Source organism: Solea solea, chromosome 9, assembly GCF_958295425.1.
Source record: "Solea solea chromosome 9, fSolSol10.1, whole genome shotgun sequence".
Lineage (NCBI taxonomy): Eukaryota > Metazoa > Chordata > Actinopteri > Pleuronectiformes > Soleidae > Solea > Solea solea.
Window position 1 is genome coordinate 619,019 of NC_081142.1, and position 18,933 is coordinate 637,951.

General features: G+C 40.1%; 1 protein-coding gene across 6 annotated transcripts in view; it reads right to left on the reverse strand.

The window, feature by feature from the left end:
- Positions 1-1,298: 1,298 nt before the first annotated feature.
- The window catches only part of LOC131466133 (inactive N-acetylated-alpha-linked acidic dipeptidase-like protein 2), a 396,981-nt gene continuing 379,346 nt past the window's right edge, over positions 1,299-18,933 (reverse strand). For all 6 annotated transcript variants that reach the window (XM_058639293.1, XM_058639292.1, XM_058639294.1 and 3 more), the window contains 2 exons: positions 11,475-11,673; positions 1,299-1,745 (listed from right to left, as the gene is read on the reverse strand). In XM_058639293.1, coding sequence (XP_058495276.1) covers positions 1,499-1,745; positions 11,475-11,673 — 446 coding nt within the window. In that variant the 3' untranslated portion in view covers positions 1,299-1,498. The remainder of the gene's footprint in view (positions 1,746-11,474; positions 11,674-18,933) is intronic.

Consider the following 18,933-nt stretch of genomic DNA (forward strand, 5'->3'; position numbering starts at 1 on the left):
TTGACAGACTTACAACGTGCAAGCAAGTTTAGAGAAGCATTTTCTTATGCAATATGCAGGCAGTGAGTGTGTGTGTGTGTGTCTACTTGGGTGTTTTTATCACTATCACATGCACCTGAGGACAAACTGTTGCGAGCTACACACAGGCTGCAGCTTTTCTATTTTCTACGGACATCTATTTACCTTGAAAACTCAATATTTAAATTGAACTCCAGTGTTGAAACTAGATTTTTTTTGGTTATCCGTTTGACAAAATACATTAAAGCAATTAAAGCATTTTCAAATTTTTGCTCAAAAAGGCACATGATTTAAAGCAGATTTATATTTTTGATCCCTGAAAGCTTTGTTGATGTTTTCAAAATTTCTTTAATTCGTGTTGCAAACCTGCTCTTTTACAAACAGGTAATTTAAATATAAATTTACAGCTTACAAAATCTTTTGTATCAAATTGTTGCTACAAATCAAGACATAATTAATAAAAATGAATCTGATTACCTCATAATGCCCGAGAATAAACAGATTATCTGTGCAAGAAAGAGCCGTAGAGAGCGCTGCAGGAATCTTTCCAGATCCTAAATACATTTCTACATTTCTCAGAACAATTTCATTCTACAAAATTATGATTTAATAAGAAATGACATGCTGTAAAATGCCCCCAAAAGGCCCCTGCACCCTCCCATCATGCTAAAAAAGTATGTCACATTCAATCAGATACAAATCAGCTAAAGTATGAAACAGTTTCACAGTAAAAAATAACATTTTCTTTTCTCACAAACACTATTCTAGCAAATATCATGCCCAACTACAAAAAAATCTGAACTGTAATCATTGCTTAAAGTATTAGATTTATTGATTTATTTTATACTTTTATTTATTGCTCTTTAATCGAATAGCGAAAGGTGATTTTTATTCAAAATGTTATTAACTGACCTTTGAATGGCTCATTGCTGATCAAGGCCCTCAATAAAATTTGAATGTTGTTGGGTGAAACATTTATTTAAATAAGTCAAATACAATTCGGATATTTTTTAAAACCTTGGTCATTCAGATGCTAATGTTTATTTTACATTGACTCATTCAATAGATGCTTTTATCCAAAGCTTTAGTTCAGTAGGAAACCTTGATCTATGGGTGAACATTCATCTAAATGACTAATTATAGACCAAATTATACAATTATACAATTATACAGAACAGTTACTCATAAGGCGAGTGTCACAGAAGATTAAGGTCTTTTTTCATCTTCCCTTTTCAAAGTGTAAACTCATGTAAACTATTGTAGAGAGAGGTGAGAACTTTTTAATGGCTTAAATATTGCAAGAATGTGAATTCTCCAGGATTCCTAACTTTTCCAGGTCTTTAATCTGATGAGAGAAGTTTCGGTTGAGGGTCAATCGTGTTTAAATTTCCCCAGGTATTTTCAATGATATGGACATGATGAGTGGTTTTGGATGTGGTGTTACTGTTGGGTACATCTGACCTGATTTTCCCGGTTGAGATCATTTTCCGTCACTCTGGTAGTTTTCAAACAGGTCCAAGCCGAAGCGGACAAGTCTCTCGGCTGACCGAACAGCCCTGAGGATGAGTGACAGAGACCGGTTCACTGTGCTGTGGCAAAGTACTTCCTTATCGGTGGAGTTGCGTTTGACTGCTTTGCTGGTGACGTTACAGTGCAGGACGGCTTCCTGTGAAAACCTGAGGATGGAAAACTGAGGAGTCGTTCCTGGAAGGCTGTACAACAGGTTCCTGTATAGAGCAAGAGAGAGAGAAAGAAAGCGAGAGAGGATGTTTACATATCACAACGGTTTTCTATACTCTACACTTTTTCGCCAGCTTGGTCTTACAGCTGGCTAGGATGTGTGCGTGTGTAGTGCTGTGAAGCAATTTGTGTTTCTCGCAAGACCCCCTAATTCTGAGACCTCCGGGTTTGCGGCACTGATCTTGCAAGGCTGTTTTTCCGCTACGAGACAGTAGGGGGAGTGGAGACAGCCCCCGATGTCCCCAACAAGACATTTAACAGCAACTATCACAATGACTCCAAAACTGTTAAATTAGGGTAAAAACCCTGCATAGTCCTGGGACTTATTTCTACTAAATGAGGCATCCCTCTTGGCTGCCCCATCTTCCTATAATCAGGAATCTTAAAGACCTCAGGTCTCTTTGAGTGCTTTTAAATTAACGCTGAATAAAAGGCTGTACATATTTTGTCTGATTCACACATGTGGATTAATGAAGGCTAACAATACTTTGGGCGTCTATTTTCAAATGACTGTGTATTTTATTCATCATTCATCGTCTACCACTTTATCCTCCACATGAGGGTTGCGGGGCTGCTGGTGCCAATCCCAGCTGACATTGGGCGAAAGGTGGGATACATCCTGGGGTACATCGCAGGGCAAACATATGACGGTCAGACCAGGTTGCAACTGGGAGACCACTTTTTGCTGTAAAGCAACAGCGACAGCGTCTACTCCACCTGGTGGCCCAGTATTTGGGGATCACTAATCTATAAAATCCTGCAGTATTGACGAAGAACTGAAACTTGTGATGGAGAACATATGAACATGTTTACTGATTTCATGAATCAAATAAGAAGTAGGGTCATCTTCTCACAAGTGCACATACAAACCAGTCACCCCCTGATGGCCATTCAAGGGAATACTAGTTCCAGACACCAATGCAATGGCAGACTTGTGTATCTACAGTCTTTGCCCTAACCTAATCTAACCCTCAAAGACTCGAACATTCACCAAAGAAACCAAGGATGTTTCATGTTTTGACCTCTGCTTTATTCTCTGTCACAAACGTTCTGAACCATATGAGTTATTTTCCTTGAAGCCGCTTCTATCTGTCTCTTTGTCCTCTTGTCACTTGAGTAACACACACATCCACACACACACGAAGCAAAGCATACATATAAACAGAGGTGAGCCTTTGGGGCGTGCCGAGTCATTGTGTATTTCAGAACGGCAGACTGTCACTCTCCTTGGGCCGAAAGTCCATTGATTTCTCCTGAAGTGGCTGAATGGACAGTCTTACAGAGTAAATGGAGTCGTTCTTCATCTGCTAACAAACACTCACACACTCACACACACACACACTGACCTTCATACAAGTTAGACTCAGTCAGAGCAGGGTGCTCATTCTGGGAGGCCAGTGCAGGGACTCGTTCAAAGTGCTAGAATATTTGTTGACAAACCCGACAGTAGAAATGATTGAATGCCGGCGTTTGTAAGGGATGCCACAGCAGATCTCTGAAAAAGCTCGGTGATCATTTTTACACTGGATTCCCTCCCTGATGCAACATTTGCTCAGAGGTACCGCAGCCCTTGACCTGTTAACCATCTGGTTACAAGCCAAGTTCAACTGGGCCATGGGCTGCATCCCTCATTATACTGTAATAAATATCATCATTTCAGTCACAAACTGAACTACCCAAATCCACACAGGGGATCTCACAGAGAGGCCAACCAGGAAGTAGAAATATGACTCTGCTGGTTTTGCTTCTTTTTGCTTCTACTTCTCTCTCTTCTCTCTCTTAAGCTGAGCACACACTACACAACTCTCACAGTCGTTACCAATTTTGAAAAGACCGGTTTGTTTCAGCAGATTTTTGAATCACAGACTTGATGGTTTTATTGTAAAGCACTTTGTGATATTATCTGTGAAATGTGATATAGAAATAAAGTTTACTTACTTACATAATGATTTCTCAAATCGACTGAATTCAACTGAACGCATTAAACTCTTACGCAAACTCTCGCAAAAGCGGCCATGTCTGTGAGAGCGACCAGGGATTCATAAAGTCGCCTGTCTGTCTGTCTGTCTGTCTGTTTAAAGGGCAAACACACTTCACCATTGCTGTCTTTGTCTTCTGACACTATTTCCTGTGTCCCACCCACACTTTTTCATTTGCTGTTGGGCAACATGTGTTTGCACTTGGGTCGGTAATCAGTACACACTACTATTGTGTCCACAGTGGGTTCAATACTCAATGCTGTCTGTCATTTCTGGTCACTTCACTTTCTGTCCTCCTGTGTCTTCCTCTGTCTCTGTAGCTATGGGCTTCATCCTCCAGAGGATGCAGTGGACGACTGTCTCTGTTGACTCCTTATAGTTCTTCAGAGACAAAAGTGAGGCACTCTGAAATGACATAGTCCAATGTGACACCAATTCTCCCACTGGTGGGCAAATCACTGTTAGATATGGTTTTCCACTAAGGATCCACACAACATATGCTTCATCGGCCTCATTTATCGGCTGCATTTGAAGCAGTTATATTTGAAAAGGGACTGCCAATTTCACTGCACTGTGAATGCATTTTAACAACACCCGGTCGATGTATGCACACTGCAGAGGATCCTGCCTGAGGACTGGGACACATACAATGAATTCCCCACCTGTGCTGATCATCTGCCCTACCCTAATTAGCCACACCTGTGTCTTGTTAACCCACCTTCCCTGGTGTATTCAAGCTGTGTTTCAGTTAGTCAGTGCCAGAGCATCTTATCTGTGTTTCAGTGAGAGATCAAGCAGTTTTCCCTTGTGATGCTTTTCTAGAGTATGACCCAGTTTTGTTGTTTAGGATTTAGCCCTTTCCCTGTCTGCTTTTCACCTCTGAAGTATTAAGCCAACCTGTGATTTGCCCTTGAGTCCTTTGTCTGAGCTATTGTAAGAAAAGCGGTGTTTACATTTTGTGTCCGCTGGTGACATTCCCACACTGCACACAGGACGTGTTTTATGTCCAGACCGATGGAAGCAACAGCAACTATATGCAAACAGGTTAGCGGATGACTGGAAACAGCAGTTTGATGGTATACACTCTTCTTGCCCCTGTCCGCTCCTTCCCTGCTGCTGTATACACACAGATGCTCCCTCATTCAGGTCTGAAAGCATTGCTTGACAGAGCCTGTTTTCAGATGAAGAAAGCAGCATGCATGTTAAACCATGTCCTCAAACAGACAGAGGCAGAATAACATCAAAAACAATAAACGTTATGCACTGCAGCTTTAAATTAGTTTTAGACACGAAATTCAGCAAACATCTTACACACTTTTAATGTGAATAAATATATATTTGGCAGAAATAAAACAAGTTATTGATATCAGCTAAAATGGGTTGAGGTCTATTAATAGTGAAAAGTCATTGGAAGTGGTTTTCCCACAAGTTTGAAACAAATGTGTGTCTGTCAGGAAGGTAGATAAACTGAAACAGACAAATCATCAATACAGGCCTTTTTCATGGAGGACATTTTGACATGTACAAATGAGAAGATTAACGATGGCTGCATTCCACTTTGCTACCAGGACATACTGGCACTCTACCAGTTGCTTCCAAGATGTTTGAATGGAACAAAGCAAATCTGTTGCTCTGTCTGCCGTGAACATCTGAGCCAGGAAATCTGGCCTGTGTTTGAAGAATTTGACCAATCACAGGGAGAGAGTGCATTGGTTGTTCTATTTAGCAGCTAAATGTACGGTGAACTGCTTATGATGCAAAAGAAACCCAAACAAAAGAAGAAACACAAGATGGACGAAGCCTTTCATTTCTCAATTCCTGTCCGATTAAATGGGGAGGAATACATTCTTGTCACTTTGATATAACAATGGGAATAATTGGGTCACCACGGCAACCATCTCAGCTCACTGGGTTACTGCAATACAACCACCCTCTTGGATAATGGAAGATACAATTACAGGTTGGATATTCATGATATAAACACCAAAAAACAAAGACAGTTATTTTGATGGACAGTGACCGTGGAAGTGGGCTTACACTTATCCAGGTAGTATGTTGCATGATTGTACTGGAACCACCTCAACATGTGCATGTAAATGTACATGAAAATGACTGAAAGCAGAACAAGAAAGCAAGGAAAACTAAAAAAAGAGAAATGATCTTGTGTGTGCCCTGTAGCTGCCCTCTGTCTGCCTGTGAGTATCCACTTATGAAAGAGTTGTTTCTGAAGCACATGAAGACATCAGCCCTGGACTGGTGCGGCCCTCAGCAGCCTGACATCCAGTCCTAATTGAAGCTGCCTCCTCCCTCTGCTACACAACAAATTGGGTTTAAACTATGTCGGCTGGTCCCTGGTGTCACTCACAGAGGAGCAGCCGCATCCATCCAACACTGACAGCTGCACGGTGCCTCTGCAGGTCTTTTCTTAAGCTTCACAGTGAGAGAGTCTCAGGTCATCCTCGCTTTAGAAAAATAAGGGAAATTACGAAGAATTGAGAGGGACAATTTACAAGCAAACCTATCTGTACATCCACACACAAATCTGTAACCTGACTATAAAATAAGCTATAAATCTGACAGTTCTTGATAAGCACCGTCACATTACTCTTGCACATTGTGTACTGTGGTTACTAGTTTTTTGTATCTGGTCTATATTAAGATGGGTTAGACGAGATGCAATATTCATCATTTTATTCTGTTATTTATTTCGTGTAAATGTATGTCCTATAGAGCCTTTTGAGGGCTACGTCATGTGCAGTTTGGGGTCAGAAAACACACTCGTACCATTAACTTGTACAACAGTCCAACACATAAGATGCCTACTTGCAGCGTAGTTGGCTGTGAAAATAGAACCAGTTCCTTGTAAAACTTGTATGTGCAAAGACTTTCTCGCGTGTGCGGGCTAGCTTTATCTATAAGGTAAGAGTGAATAGCTGGCCACTGGATATCTGGCCACTTGCTAATATCATCTACCCAATATTTTACAGAAGCTGGGTCAGGCAGACTATTGCTGTCGCCTAGTACAAATGTATTCAGGTATTGTTTGCGGTCCTTAATCAGCAACGAAAGAACATATTCAGAATTATTCGGTGGAGGATCGTGGACTTACATGCTATTCGCTGACCTGTTGTGACGTTTTCTGACCCCAAACTGCTTGCGCTTTCTCGCTAGGTTTGGAATGGTTGTATACAATGAAAGGGTCTATGTTGTCTCTGTGAATCATGCAGCAGTTGAAGCCCTTTTTACCCAAGGAAAATGTCCCTGTTGTGGACAATAATAGTATAGTTGATTTGATTCATTAGATTTGATTAAAATGGGCGTGAAAATCTCTGCCAAATCATGTGTGTATATTATCTGCTGTAGTGGCCCCTAGACTCGGAGAAGTCAAAGTACAATAAATTTAATAAAATTAAGTTTAACATAGGGGTCTCAAACTCAAATAACCTTGGGGCCAAAAAGGATCAAGTGGGATAAATATGTGTGGGGGCAAAATGAACTTCATATAATATCACAATATCCCATCATGATATTGCAATAACAATATTTATTATAATAATAAATAAAATACAGAGGTACAGAGTACAAATATCTCTCCTTTGGCTACATTCCAAATCGGAGTGATTTATATAATCCGATATTGCAGTTAGTACCTCAACCACCTTCAGTGTCCTAAAGAATTTACATCACAACATTGAAAACAAACACTGAAGCCAAAGATCAGTCAGCAAGTTTGATGCCTTTAAAGTCAAATAACCAATCAGCCAGTGGGGGTTAATGCATGACTTGCCCTAGAAAAGTCCAATGGAGACACCTGGGATATAAATGGCCCACAAATGATTTAAAGGGCAAATTAGTCTGGACTTGATTGATGTTTCTTCACTGCCATTGCTCCTGCATTTGGAAGGAGTTGGACAAGTTGCGGTGCCCATAACTCCACACCATTTAACTACAGTTAGATCTGTTATAATTGACCTTATAAGGAGCGAGACAAGCTAATAATAAAAATGTTCTTGGCATGATTGTTTCAGCTTAAACCTTCAACGATAATGTTGTTCAAACTCAACTAGAGAGATATCACATGTTGAGTATTTTACAAGGATAACCCATTTGTTAGACATGTTGAATAGTAATGAAGATACAAGGTCTCTGACTCCTCAAGGCAACACAGAGATCTTTCTATCATAGACCATGAATAAAAAATGGATGCATGGATGCATCCCATTAGTGGTGAAGTTAATCAGGAAGTAAAAAGTATTCTGAATATCCACCAGGGGGAGACTTGCTTCTACTTCTAACTTGACTGATAATGTCAGTAAATATTCATACCATTTCATCTCAATCATTAGTTTCAGGTCTACTTCAATCATACATGGTGTCATTTTGTAAATGATGTTGCCATTTAGAGGGAAATAAGGCACAGCTACTACTGTTTAAGTGGACACGAGTGTGATTGACAGCTAGTATCATCCAATAGGATCCTAGTTGCAGGTGAACTTCTGTTTACATGGTGCCAGTCAAATTGGTACAGTATAGTAAGGTTTGGAATGGTAAAGCCCTGGGTCAGGGTTGCATTTCAACTGAGAACAGTACCTTTACTTGGCAGGTGGGGGGCCCGCCTTAATAGAGGATAAGATAAGTGTGACGTCGTACAAGTGCGACATCAAGAAACAACAAACTGATCGCGACACAGCAGACAACAATGGAGGACATCCAACAGCATCACCCAATCAGCTGACTGTCATGAGCTTACCATACCATTTTACTCTAGTGCCCCAAGGGAAGGGTGCCAACGGTAAGAACTGGTTATTTTGGTGCTACTCCTAAAAAAAGGTACCACACTGAACCAAACCAAAGCATTCCACTGAATGGAAACAGAAACATGTCTGTTTTGTGTGACTTTCACACCCATAGAGTCAAATACACCCCCCTCCCGTCTCTGGCTCTTTAGCTGTGTAATTCTCCCCTCGATTCTCACAGAAGAAATAGCTCTTGCTGTTCAGTGTTATTCACAGTTTATGGCAGTAACAGACGTATTAATTGCACTAGACTGCCATTAGCATCCAAGCTAAAATTAGCTGCTCCATCATGCTTGGAACGCATTAGCACTTAATAGCACTCATTTATAAAGGAAGTTACTATTCACTCACAGGACTAAGACAATCAGGCTTGAAGTAGTGAACAGGTCTCTGACATTAATACAAAACAAAAACTTTAAAGACTTTATTGTGACAGTGCTGGATTTGTAGCCACCTCAACTTCTACTCTGAGAGATTGGAAGGGAAGGACAGGACAGGACAGGACAGGACAGGACAGGACAGGACAGGACAGGACAGGACAGGACAGGACAGGACAGGACAGTCAAAGACCTCTCCAGAGCTGCTGAAAAGGGAAGTCAGTGGCTGTGGCTAAAGACTCCACCTGGGCCTTCAAGTGAGTGAATGGCATCTAGGGGGTGAGCCCACTTGTTGCTGGTGTTGCCATGACCTTGTCATAGTCATATCTTGACCTCAGGATCCCCATTGCACAAATCCAGAGTTCATGTACAGTAAAGTAAAAATGGGTAAAAAAAAAAAAGAAAAGAAAAAGAAAAAAGTAGAAAAAGAGTAGCAATAATAAAAAAAAAGACTATAAGCAAAAGTAACAAAAAAAATCAGTATAAAAACACTAATATAGTATTGAAACACTAACAATTAGATCATTTATAAAATTATAGTAATACTTTGTAATGGAGGGGAAATAATCTTGGTAACACCATCCTGTTTTTTTTTTTATAGTAATTATCAATTATCAAGCTTGGTAATAACAAAACATGTGCGGTACATAAGCGAGGATACATTTCAACTTTATGACGTGGTTACTATCAATTTTGTGTCACAAATGTTTTTAAAATAATTATAATAATAATAATGATAATAGAAATAATTCATGTTATTCATGTAGCGCTTTTAAAGGGCACTCAAAGAGGCTTTAAATGTGTTTAAAAGTCATAAACATGCCACGTTTTACAAATTGAATTTTAAACAGATGCAAGTTTTGAACGTGGGGAGGTCAGTGCAGTCAAAGATGTGTTTGAGGAGAGAGAGTTCCTGAGGGTGGGGGTGGGGGTGGCGATGGAGAAAGCTCTGTCGCCCCCGGTTCGCTGCTTGGTCCTCTGTGGTATGGAGAGATGGTTGGCGTCAGATGAACGGATGCTTCGTGAGGGGGTGTGATGATGGAGCCAGGTCAGTTCAAGAGAAGAATTTTAAAACTGCATGTGTTGTTGGACTGGAAGGCAGTGGAGGTTTTGGAGGACGGGGGATGGTGATGTGCTCATGGGAACGAGTGTGGCTGAGGAGGCGTGCAGCAAAGTTCTGGATGTGCTGTAATTTATTGAGGACTTAGGAAGATGTGCTGTAGATGATGCGACTGCAGTTGTCTGCTCTGGATGTGATGAAGGCAGGGATACACGTTTCAGCAGCAGGGACGGAGAGTGATGCAGACCTATGTTTATGTTATTACACTGATAGTAATCTATAGTCATTACTAAACAATCACCTGGATATTACTTTAATATGGTAATGTTGTAATATTATCTCCTTATTGTTAGCCTTGTTATTACAAAGCTGAAATTTGAATTTGAAATAAGATGGTATTACCATAATACTACCTTCCTATCATTACATTATTACAATACTATTACTATAGTTTTACTGTACTAAAAGTGTGATGACCAGTCCATTAAGGGATGTCTTGTAAACAACTTCCCATATTGCATGTAAGTGCATAATCATGGTCCTGCAATGATACATGTTTTGTATTTATATAGCACCTTTTCAGTCTTAATTACCACTCAAAGTGCTATTTTTGCCTTGAAGTTATTTTCACACACGCTAATGCAGCACTTTTTCTATCTCACCTCTGTCATATCCATTCACAGCTGCCAGAAGCAGAAGTTTGCAGTCAAGTGTAGGGCATCAACCAAACTTCAGGCTGGGAATCAAACTTCTCTCATTTTGATGTATTGGCCAATAAGCAGAGATCAAACAGTGCTCATGACGATCATGGCGATGCATGCAGCAAGCTATGACTGCAAGACAGAGCCAACATGGCGTGTGTGTGTGTGTGTGTGTGTGTTATGTTTAATGAATGAAGTTTGATCCATATTTGACCGCAACAACATGTTTAAATAATTTTACCGTAATGTGTGTTGACAATACTTTCATAAAATTGGTATGTTTATGTATTACACTAATACTAATGTAAAGTAATTACCAAGTGATGACCTGCATATTACTTGGTAATATTGTAATATTATCTCATTATTGTTACCCTTGTTATTACAGAGCTTCTCATCATCGGGCTTCACAGTGGGGCAGCACAATGGTTGCTGGTTCACATCCTAGTCCAGGCCTTTCTGTGTGGAATTTGTATGTTCTCCCTGTGATTGACTGGTGACCTGTGCAGGGTGCACTCCCACTTTCGCCTTATCTTTGCTGGGATTAGCACCAGCAGCCCTGTGACCCTTATGTGACGGATAATAAAGCAGTAGACAATGGATGGATGCAAAATCGGTATCAAAAACATTCAGGGTCATTAAAGTCCAGATAATGATATAACATATATATAATACCATATTGTAGGTTTTAAACAATACTCAGGCCCAGTATAGTTCCCAGGGATCAAACCCTTACCCATACTGGTTAGAAGACAACCTGCTCTACACCAAAGCAGTACCTGGAAGAGTAACTCCTCTCTTACCTGTAAACTCCCGCAGGTGTCTGGGAGATGAGGAAGCTCTTCTCCAGGTCACGGAGCACGTCGTTGAGCATCCGTACATGCGAGGGGTCGCGCTCTTTCGGGTCATTGGCTGGACGCATGGTTTCTGACTGGAAGAAAGCGGCCTGGTCTCTCAAAGAGGCGGCGGAGGAGAGCAGCGACGCAGGGAGAATACTTTTGTCTGGAGACAGATAAGAAGTTACAAAAACAAATGACCTTAACTATTATAGTTATAGTTATTATAGTTATTCATATTAAGTATAACACATGTTATCACAATTACTAAGCGATGACCTGAGATTACTTTAATATGGTAATGTTGTAATATTATCCCCTTATTGTTAGCCTTGTTATTACAAAGCTGAACTTTGAATTTGAAATAAGATGGTATTACCATAATACTACCTTCCTACCTTTACATTATTACAATACTATTACTATAGTTTTACTGTGCTAAAGTGTGATGACCAGTCCATTGAGGGATGTCTTGTAAACAACTTCCCATATTGCATGTAAGTGCATAATCATGGTCCTGTAATGATACACATTGTGTATTTATAAAGCACTTTTTCAGTCTTAATTACCACTCAAAGTGCTATTTTTGCCTTGAAGTTATTTTCACACATGCTAATGCAGCACTTTTTCTATCTCACATCTGTCATATCCATTCACAGCTTCATACAAGTACAAGTACAGTATAACACATTGTCTATCACATTGTCAATCAAATAGATATGTTGTTTTTGTATTGTGAATGTATTTTTTTGTCTATCTATCTATCTATCTATCTATCTATCTATCTATCTATCTATCTATCTATCTTCCAAAAGAGACCTCAGAACAAAGACCAGTAATTATGAAACACAAATAACAGAGTCATAATACAAGGAGTAGATGAGAAAACATCATTCCAGTGCTGCCTTTTTTCTCTTTGTTTCTTTCTTTTTTCTTTCCCCCATCAAAAATGTATCTATCGATGAGAATCAGACAGGAAGCGGATTTCAACAAACAAAAAGATAAAAAAGTGTTTCAGAAACAAAGATTCAAGAGATTCAAGAGTCTTCATTGTCAATTCTGTTAAATGTACAGCACATACAGAGGATCAAAGGTGTGTTTCCCATGGTATAGGGTATGGAAATATGAAAATCTGAACAAAATAGAAAGAAAATCTAAACTATATCTACAATACTACAGCTAAGGCCCATGGTGAGTTGTGTTTAAATAAGACACCACCATCTCTTCCAAAGATTTCCTGTGATGTTTAGTAAAGTCTTTGAGAGTGCGACACAAACATGTCACAGAGCAGATAACATCGTCAATATAAGCTCACCAAACCACCCTGTCATGTGACCAGCGAAGCTAATAAGGGCTTATATTGTGCTAATGAGTGTTCGTGTCTCATGAGACAACCGTGTCTTAATTAACAGGAAAGAGAAACAAGCAGTGAAGACTCTGCTCTGAATGAAGTGTTGATTTTCTGTATTTAACTAGACACAGAAATCACAGAAATCACAGGAATCACAGGAATCACAGGACAGAAATGAGTCCTGGACCAAAGTCTCCACCTGGACTTGTTTGCAGCAACAAAGGTGACATTTTATAATGAACTGTATAATGTTAAGGGCCATAACACAAGTAGCAGGACAACTACACACAACAACGCACAATATTAGTAAGAGCATGTAAACACCAAATAACAGAGAACATGATCACAGCATGAGGAATTCCTGTGGCGCACTCACACTCACTCGTTCACACTCAGAGTATGAATATGACTTCTTGTCCTCTCTCTCTCTCTCTCTCCCTCTTCTGTCTCTACTTCACCTCCCTCTTGTCTGTTCTGTCCCCCATTTTTCCTCTCACCCAAACCAGTCATGGTGATAAAAGGGAGTTTTTCTCTTCTCTCTTCCTACCTTCACTGGAACAACCTTCTGGATCCTCTTCAGTCTGGTTTTAAAGCAGGTCACTGAGTCAGGGCTGCCTCGCTCTCCTCTGTGCTCATCCTCTTGGACCTTTCTGCAGCGTTTGACACACTTAACCACCAGATCCTTATATCCTCCCTTCAAGAACTAGGTGTCTCAGGCTCTGCACTTACCCTACTCTCATCCTATACATCCAGGACATGATCAAAACCTACACCCCAGCCCGCCCACTCTGGCTTGCTGCCCCCTCACTGAGAGGATCGTAGAGGCCTTCACAGAACTCGAGACTGTTCACTGTCCTCGCTCCCAAATGGTGGAACGAGCTCCCCATCGACATCCGGACAGTAGAAAGCCTCCACATCTTCCGCCACCGACTAAAAACACATTTCTTCCGACTCTATCTCGACTTAGACGACGACAAAAAAAATAAATAAAAAACAAACAATAAAAAAAACCTCACCCTTATGACTAGCACTTTATAGTTTGGCTTACTTGAAGCTCTTGTTTGTACCCAAATGTTTAAATGCACTTATTGTAAGTCGCTTTGGATAAGAGCGTCTGCTAAATGACATGTAATGTAATGTAATGGAAAAGGAAAGAGAGAAAAATTCATTGACAGGATGACATTTGATGTAATAGGAGCATGTGAGGCTTGTGTGCTGGCCACCATCCCCCGCCTACATCAAATGGGATCATACCAGGAGAAGCCGGATGGACGTGCGGTGTAACATGAAATACACTCATGAAGTCATTACATTTGACAGACCCTGTTGGAGTGAGCCTCAACATGCTCTTCCTGCATGCAGAGATGTTAAGCATCACATGATGCCACTCTGCTGCTGCTGCTGCTGCTGCTGCTGCTCATGTGAAGTCACAGTGACCCTGACCACACACGCACACACACACACACACACACACACACACGGGTCATGCAGACTTCACTCTTTTGTACATGAGACACACCAGGTAACTGCCTGTGGCCCCGAGTTGATTGTGTTAGTCTGCAGTAGGGGTGTCATCATTTTACAAACATGCTATCCTATCAAAGATATTCAGACGTCACCGTCAAACACCCTGACGAGTATTTTTACTCTTTAGTCTCATGGTCAATGGTCTGTATTTATAAAAACACTTTTCTCGTCTTGATGACCACTCAAAGCTGCTTCACACTGAAGTGTTTTGCCAGTTGAATCAGTTGAATCAGGACTCATCATTTTAAGGTTGTCAACTATTATGTTTTTGTCTCCGTGACATCATCACACTTAGTGCTTCACTTTGAATACGAAAGTGCAAATTACAATAACTGCCTTCTATGGTTCAAGTGAATAACACAACTGTAATTAATAATGTTGTTTATAGTGTAGAAATAATAGTCAAGCACCCGCTACTCCGAGGTGGTGGGAGGGGGCCCCCTAAATGAAATTCAGCATAGGGCCCCATAAAAGCTTGGGCCGGCACTGCAGGGAAATAAAGTAAAATGAAAAGGTTAGAACTACAGAGGTAACAGGCAAGAAGTTAGCCAAACATTAGCAACATTGACACAATCTCTGACAGCAGGTGTGACCCAACATGCTAACCACTTTACGTGTCCTCACCTTAACATATTTATGGATGTTTGAGTCCCTGTAATGAGGCTGTGTATCAGTAATGAGGAAATACCTGGGCCACACACAGCAGAATAAAGAATCCTGTCCTCATTAGCTTGTCAACACAAAGCTGGCTGGTTTTGCAGGACTGTACACTTGGCAGCTTGTATTCCTGGCTCTGTTACATGATATCTAGGCTCTTGTTGGAAAGGATGATATAAAGTATGTTGATGTAGGACAAAGACTCATGTTCAGGTGTTTGTCTCTGTCAGAAACCAATGTAATTACATGAGCATAATAATAACAACAACAACAACAACAGTGCGTCTGCGGTTCACCGGGTCAGGAAATATCATCAGTCTCTGTTTATGTGACTGCACCACCTGACACTTTCCCTTGATGATTGTGTGATTTTAACAAGAAGGGTTTTTAATTTGCTGCTCACAGTGTCTTCACCTATTGTGTTTTCTCGTATAAATTCAAATGTTCTATTCAGGTTCACACAGAGGTTGACAAATTGTAATGGGAGGCTAAGCTGCAGCTAGCCCCAGCTGTAAAGCAGAAGAAATGACATTTACATACAGTATATGTGTTGTTATTGGTTACTTTAATTTAATGCCAAATCTGTGATCTGAATCCAATCTGGAAGAACATAAACATACCAACTTTGATACCATACTATTTCAAATCCAATTAGTTCTGACAGAGATGTTTCTTTTTTACAGTTGAACATTATAAGAGACTTCTTGAAAAGATAACTGCTACAAATGCTGCTACATTTTAGCAGTTAGCAGTTAGCTTTACTGTCAAAAACTGTATGCGACCTTGGAGGACAGGTTTGAAATAAAAATATAAAATGTCATAAAAATATAAAACATTTAATTTAAACACTTCGCTCAGAAAAACCCACCGGTTCAAACGTCATTGATGACATCAGCGGGGGCTAGTGCCAGACACATCGCTGGGCCGTGGCCATTCTGTCACTATGCATGAAAATTTGATTGGCTCATGACACACGTCAGTCAAAGTTATAACCAAATAAGTCATTTCAGCTTCAACGAAAGGCCAGCAATACTACTGGAGCAGGTCCACGGAGCTGTGATGCGTTTAATGTCATATGGAAAATCCAGCTCAGCTTCACAAAAAAAAAAAACCATATTCTTTCTGGAAATATAATCATAACATACTGAAAAAGTAATTGAATTCAGACACGTTCAGACACACATGAATTTAATTATTTAAAAAAATAAAATACTTATTTGATTTTGATAGCAGAGAAGGCCCTGCTCGCCCTGACAGTCCACCACTGACACTCAAGAAAAAGGAAACATCTGAAGGTCAATTTGGATAAGCTTCTCTTTCTTAATGTCGACTTATTTAAATTCAAAATGTAAAATGAATGACATCCAAACAACTGGCCCTAATCAGCAGACCTTGCCATGTGATTATGTGTCTTTGAATCAGAGACACACAGTTGTGAGCGTGACGCATCGGCGATGCACCGGGGACAAAAATAGACAAAGGGAGCGCTCCTCTCCTACAAATTTAAATGGCTCTGGCTGCTCACAGCCAGCTGGGACTCATGAAATATTGTTTGATTGTTGTAATCCATCACATCTTGTGACACGCAGGGACCTGTGGCAGTGTTTGGATTTGGCTGGCAGTTGGGACGTGGCCTCATGTGATATAAGCGACAGGCAAGAGAGAGAGAGACAGAGAGAGAGAGAGAGAGAGAGAGCGAGAGAGAGAGCGAGAGAGAGACAGAGAGAGAGAGAGCGAGAGAGAGAGAGAGAGAGAGAGAGAGAGAGAGAGAGAGAGAGAGAGAGAGAGAGAGAGAGACAGAGAGAGAGAGAGCGAGAGAGAGAGAGAGAGAGAGAGAGAGAGAGAGAGAGAGAGAGAGAGAGACAGAGAGAGAGAGAGCGAGAGAGAGAGAGAGAGAGAGAGAGAGAGAGAACAAAGCTTCACAGCGATCCTTTACCTGTAAATGTCAGCTCATGGGTAATTTGTTCATTTTCACTTCTTCATTCATGTTGGTACAGCGTCTAAACCCTCCTGAAACCTTAGTGCCCTTTGTGAGTTCATCTTTTATTTGTCTGTGTAAATGTGTGTTGCATGACATTTGCTGAATGTTCGTATTTTTAAATTCTATTTAAAAATGTTGACTTTAGCCTCACCTTAAGTACATAAAGAATCAGCATTCATGTATGTCTTGTTATTAAGCATTCATTCTGAGGTCCTGGCATCAAATCTGTATTTTTGTTTTTACTAATCACCATGATTTGGACCCATTCTCATAATCTGGTTGACGTAAATGTAACTTCCCTGGTAATTTAACAGGTCCCATTTATCCAGGCCTGACCACTTGTACCCCAGCCATTGCCAGTTCAAGACTTGGTGGGTCTTGAACTGGCAACCCTACAATTTTAAATCCAATTCTCTTCCACTCGGCCAATTCAACAGGTGTCATTGTATAATAAATGGTCAGTGGAGGTCAGTGGAAAATGATTTCATTTACTTTTTTTCAGGATCAATGTTGGTTTAAAACAAAATCAACACATTTAATGTGAAAAAGAACTGTTGTTTGATTGTGGTTTATACTATGGGACATTTTGGACAGTAAATCTATCTATAAATTCCAGGAAAGTCTGTCTGTCTGCATGTGTCTGCGTGTGTGTCCGGGTGTGTGTCTGTCTGCGTGTGTGTCTGTCTGCGTGTGTGTCTGTCTGTGTGTGTGTTTTACTCGCATATCTTTCGTACAGATGGTCTGAATCTTGGCCAGGCAGGAAAACATTCTATTAGAATGTAATAAGATACTAACACAGACAGCATTAAAAATAAACATGCTACTTAATGATTTGTTTTATTCTATTAGGCTTATATATAAATTGCATCATTATTGTTTTCCTACAGAAGCTCTAAAAGGTGCATCAGTTTGTATTTGCAGTCTCTGTATCACAGTTTGTATTTTGGCTCATTAGGAAGAAGAAAAAACATGACCTTTTTTTCTGTTTTTCTCTTTTGTTTGCTGGAATAGAATAAGTGTCTCACACACAGAGATTGAAATCACACATCACATGACACTTTCAGGATACACAGAGCTGCAATCTCTGTTTTCCTTAACTGCCAAACAGTGTTTTCAATTCAAAAATAAAGTGCAGCTTTGCCCACAATTTAAAATCAAACAAAAATACTTCAGTTTATGTGAAGTTATGCATTAATCACTACGTGTCAGTTGCAACATAAATTCAGTCTGTAGTGATGTAGTACTTGGGTTTATTTACTCTCTCTTCTCTTCTGTCATCATCCTCTGCAGCAGCAACAAAACATCCCTGCAGATAGAAAACTGCATGATGGAACACATGGAGTTATTTTGTGGCTGAATACTTGAGAAACTGCAAACTGTGATGTGTGAAGGCCACACATGATTTATCTTGATGGATCATATTGATGCTTAAATAACCACAAAAACCATGACACAATGACACACTTCCCCTTCATTCAAGTGCAAAAGCTGCTTTTATAAGTAAAAAGTATCGGCATCAGCGATTTGTATCATCGACACGGGCCATGTACTCACTTGGTATCAGAGAGAAACCAAACTGTGGAGTGGAATTACACACCTCTAGCTCCTTATAAACAAAGGTCAAATGTCAAATTTATAGCACAAAACAGTTCCTGCTGCACCAAAGTTTTACAAGCTTAAATAAAGTTAAAGGAAGCAATAAAACACAAAATGGAAAGTCACCAAATAAAATGAGTAAAAACACAGTAATGGAAACAACGCATAAAAAAATAGAGGAGGAACGACAAGATAATAAAAGAATAATAAGATATAAGAGAAAATAAATAAAAGTTCAACTGGTATTAAAAGCCAAAACAAATAAACAGGTTTTTAGCATAGACCTCAAACTTTCAAGGGTATGTGCAGAGTGA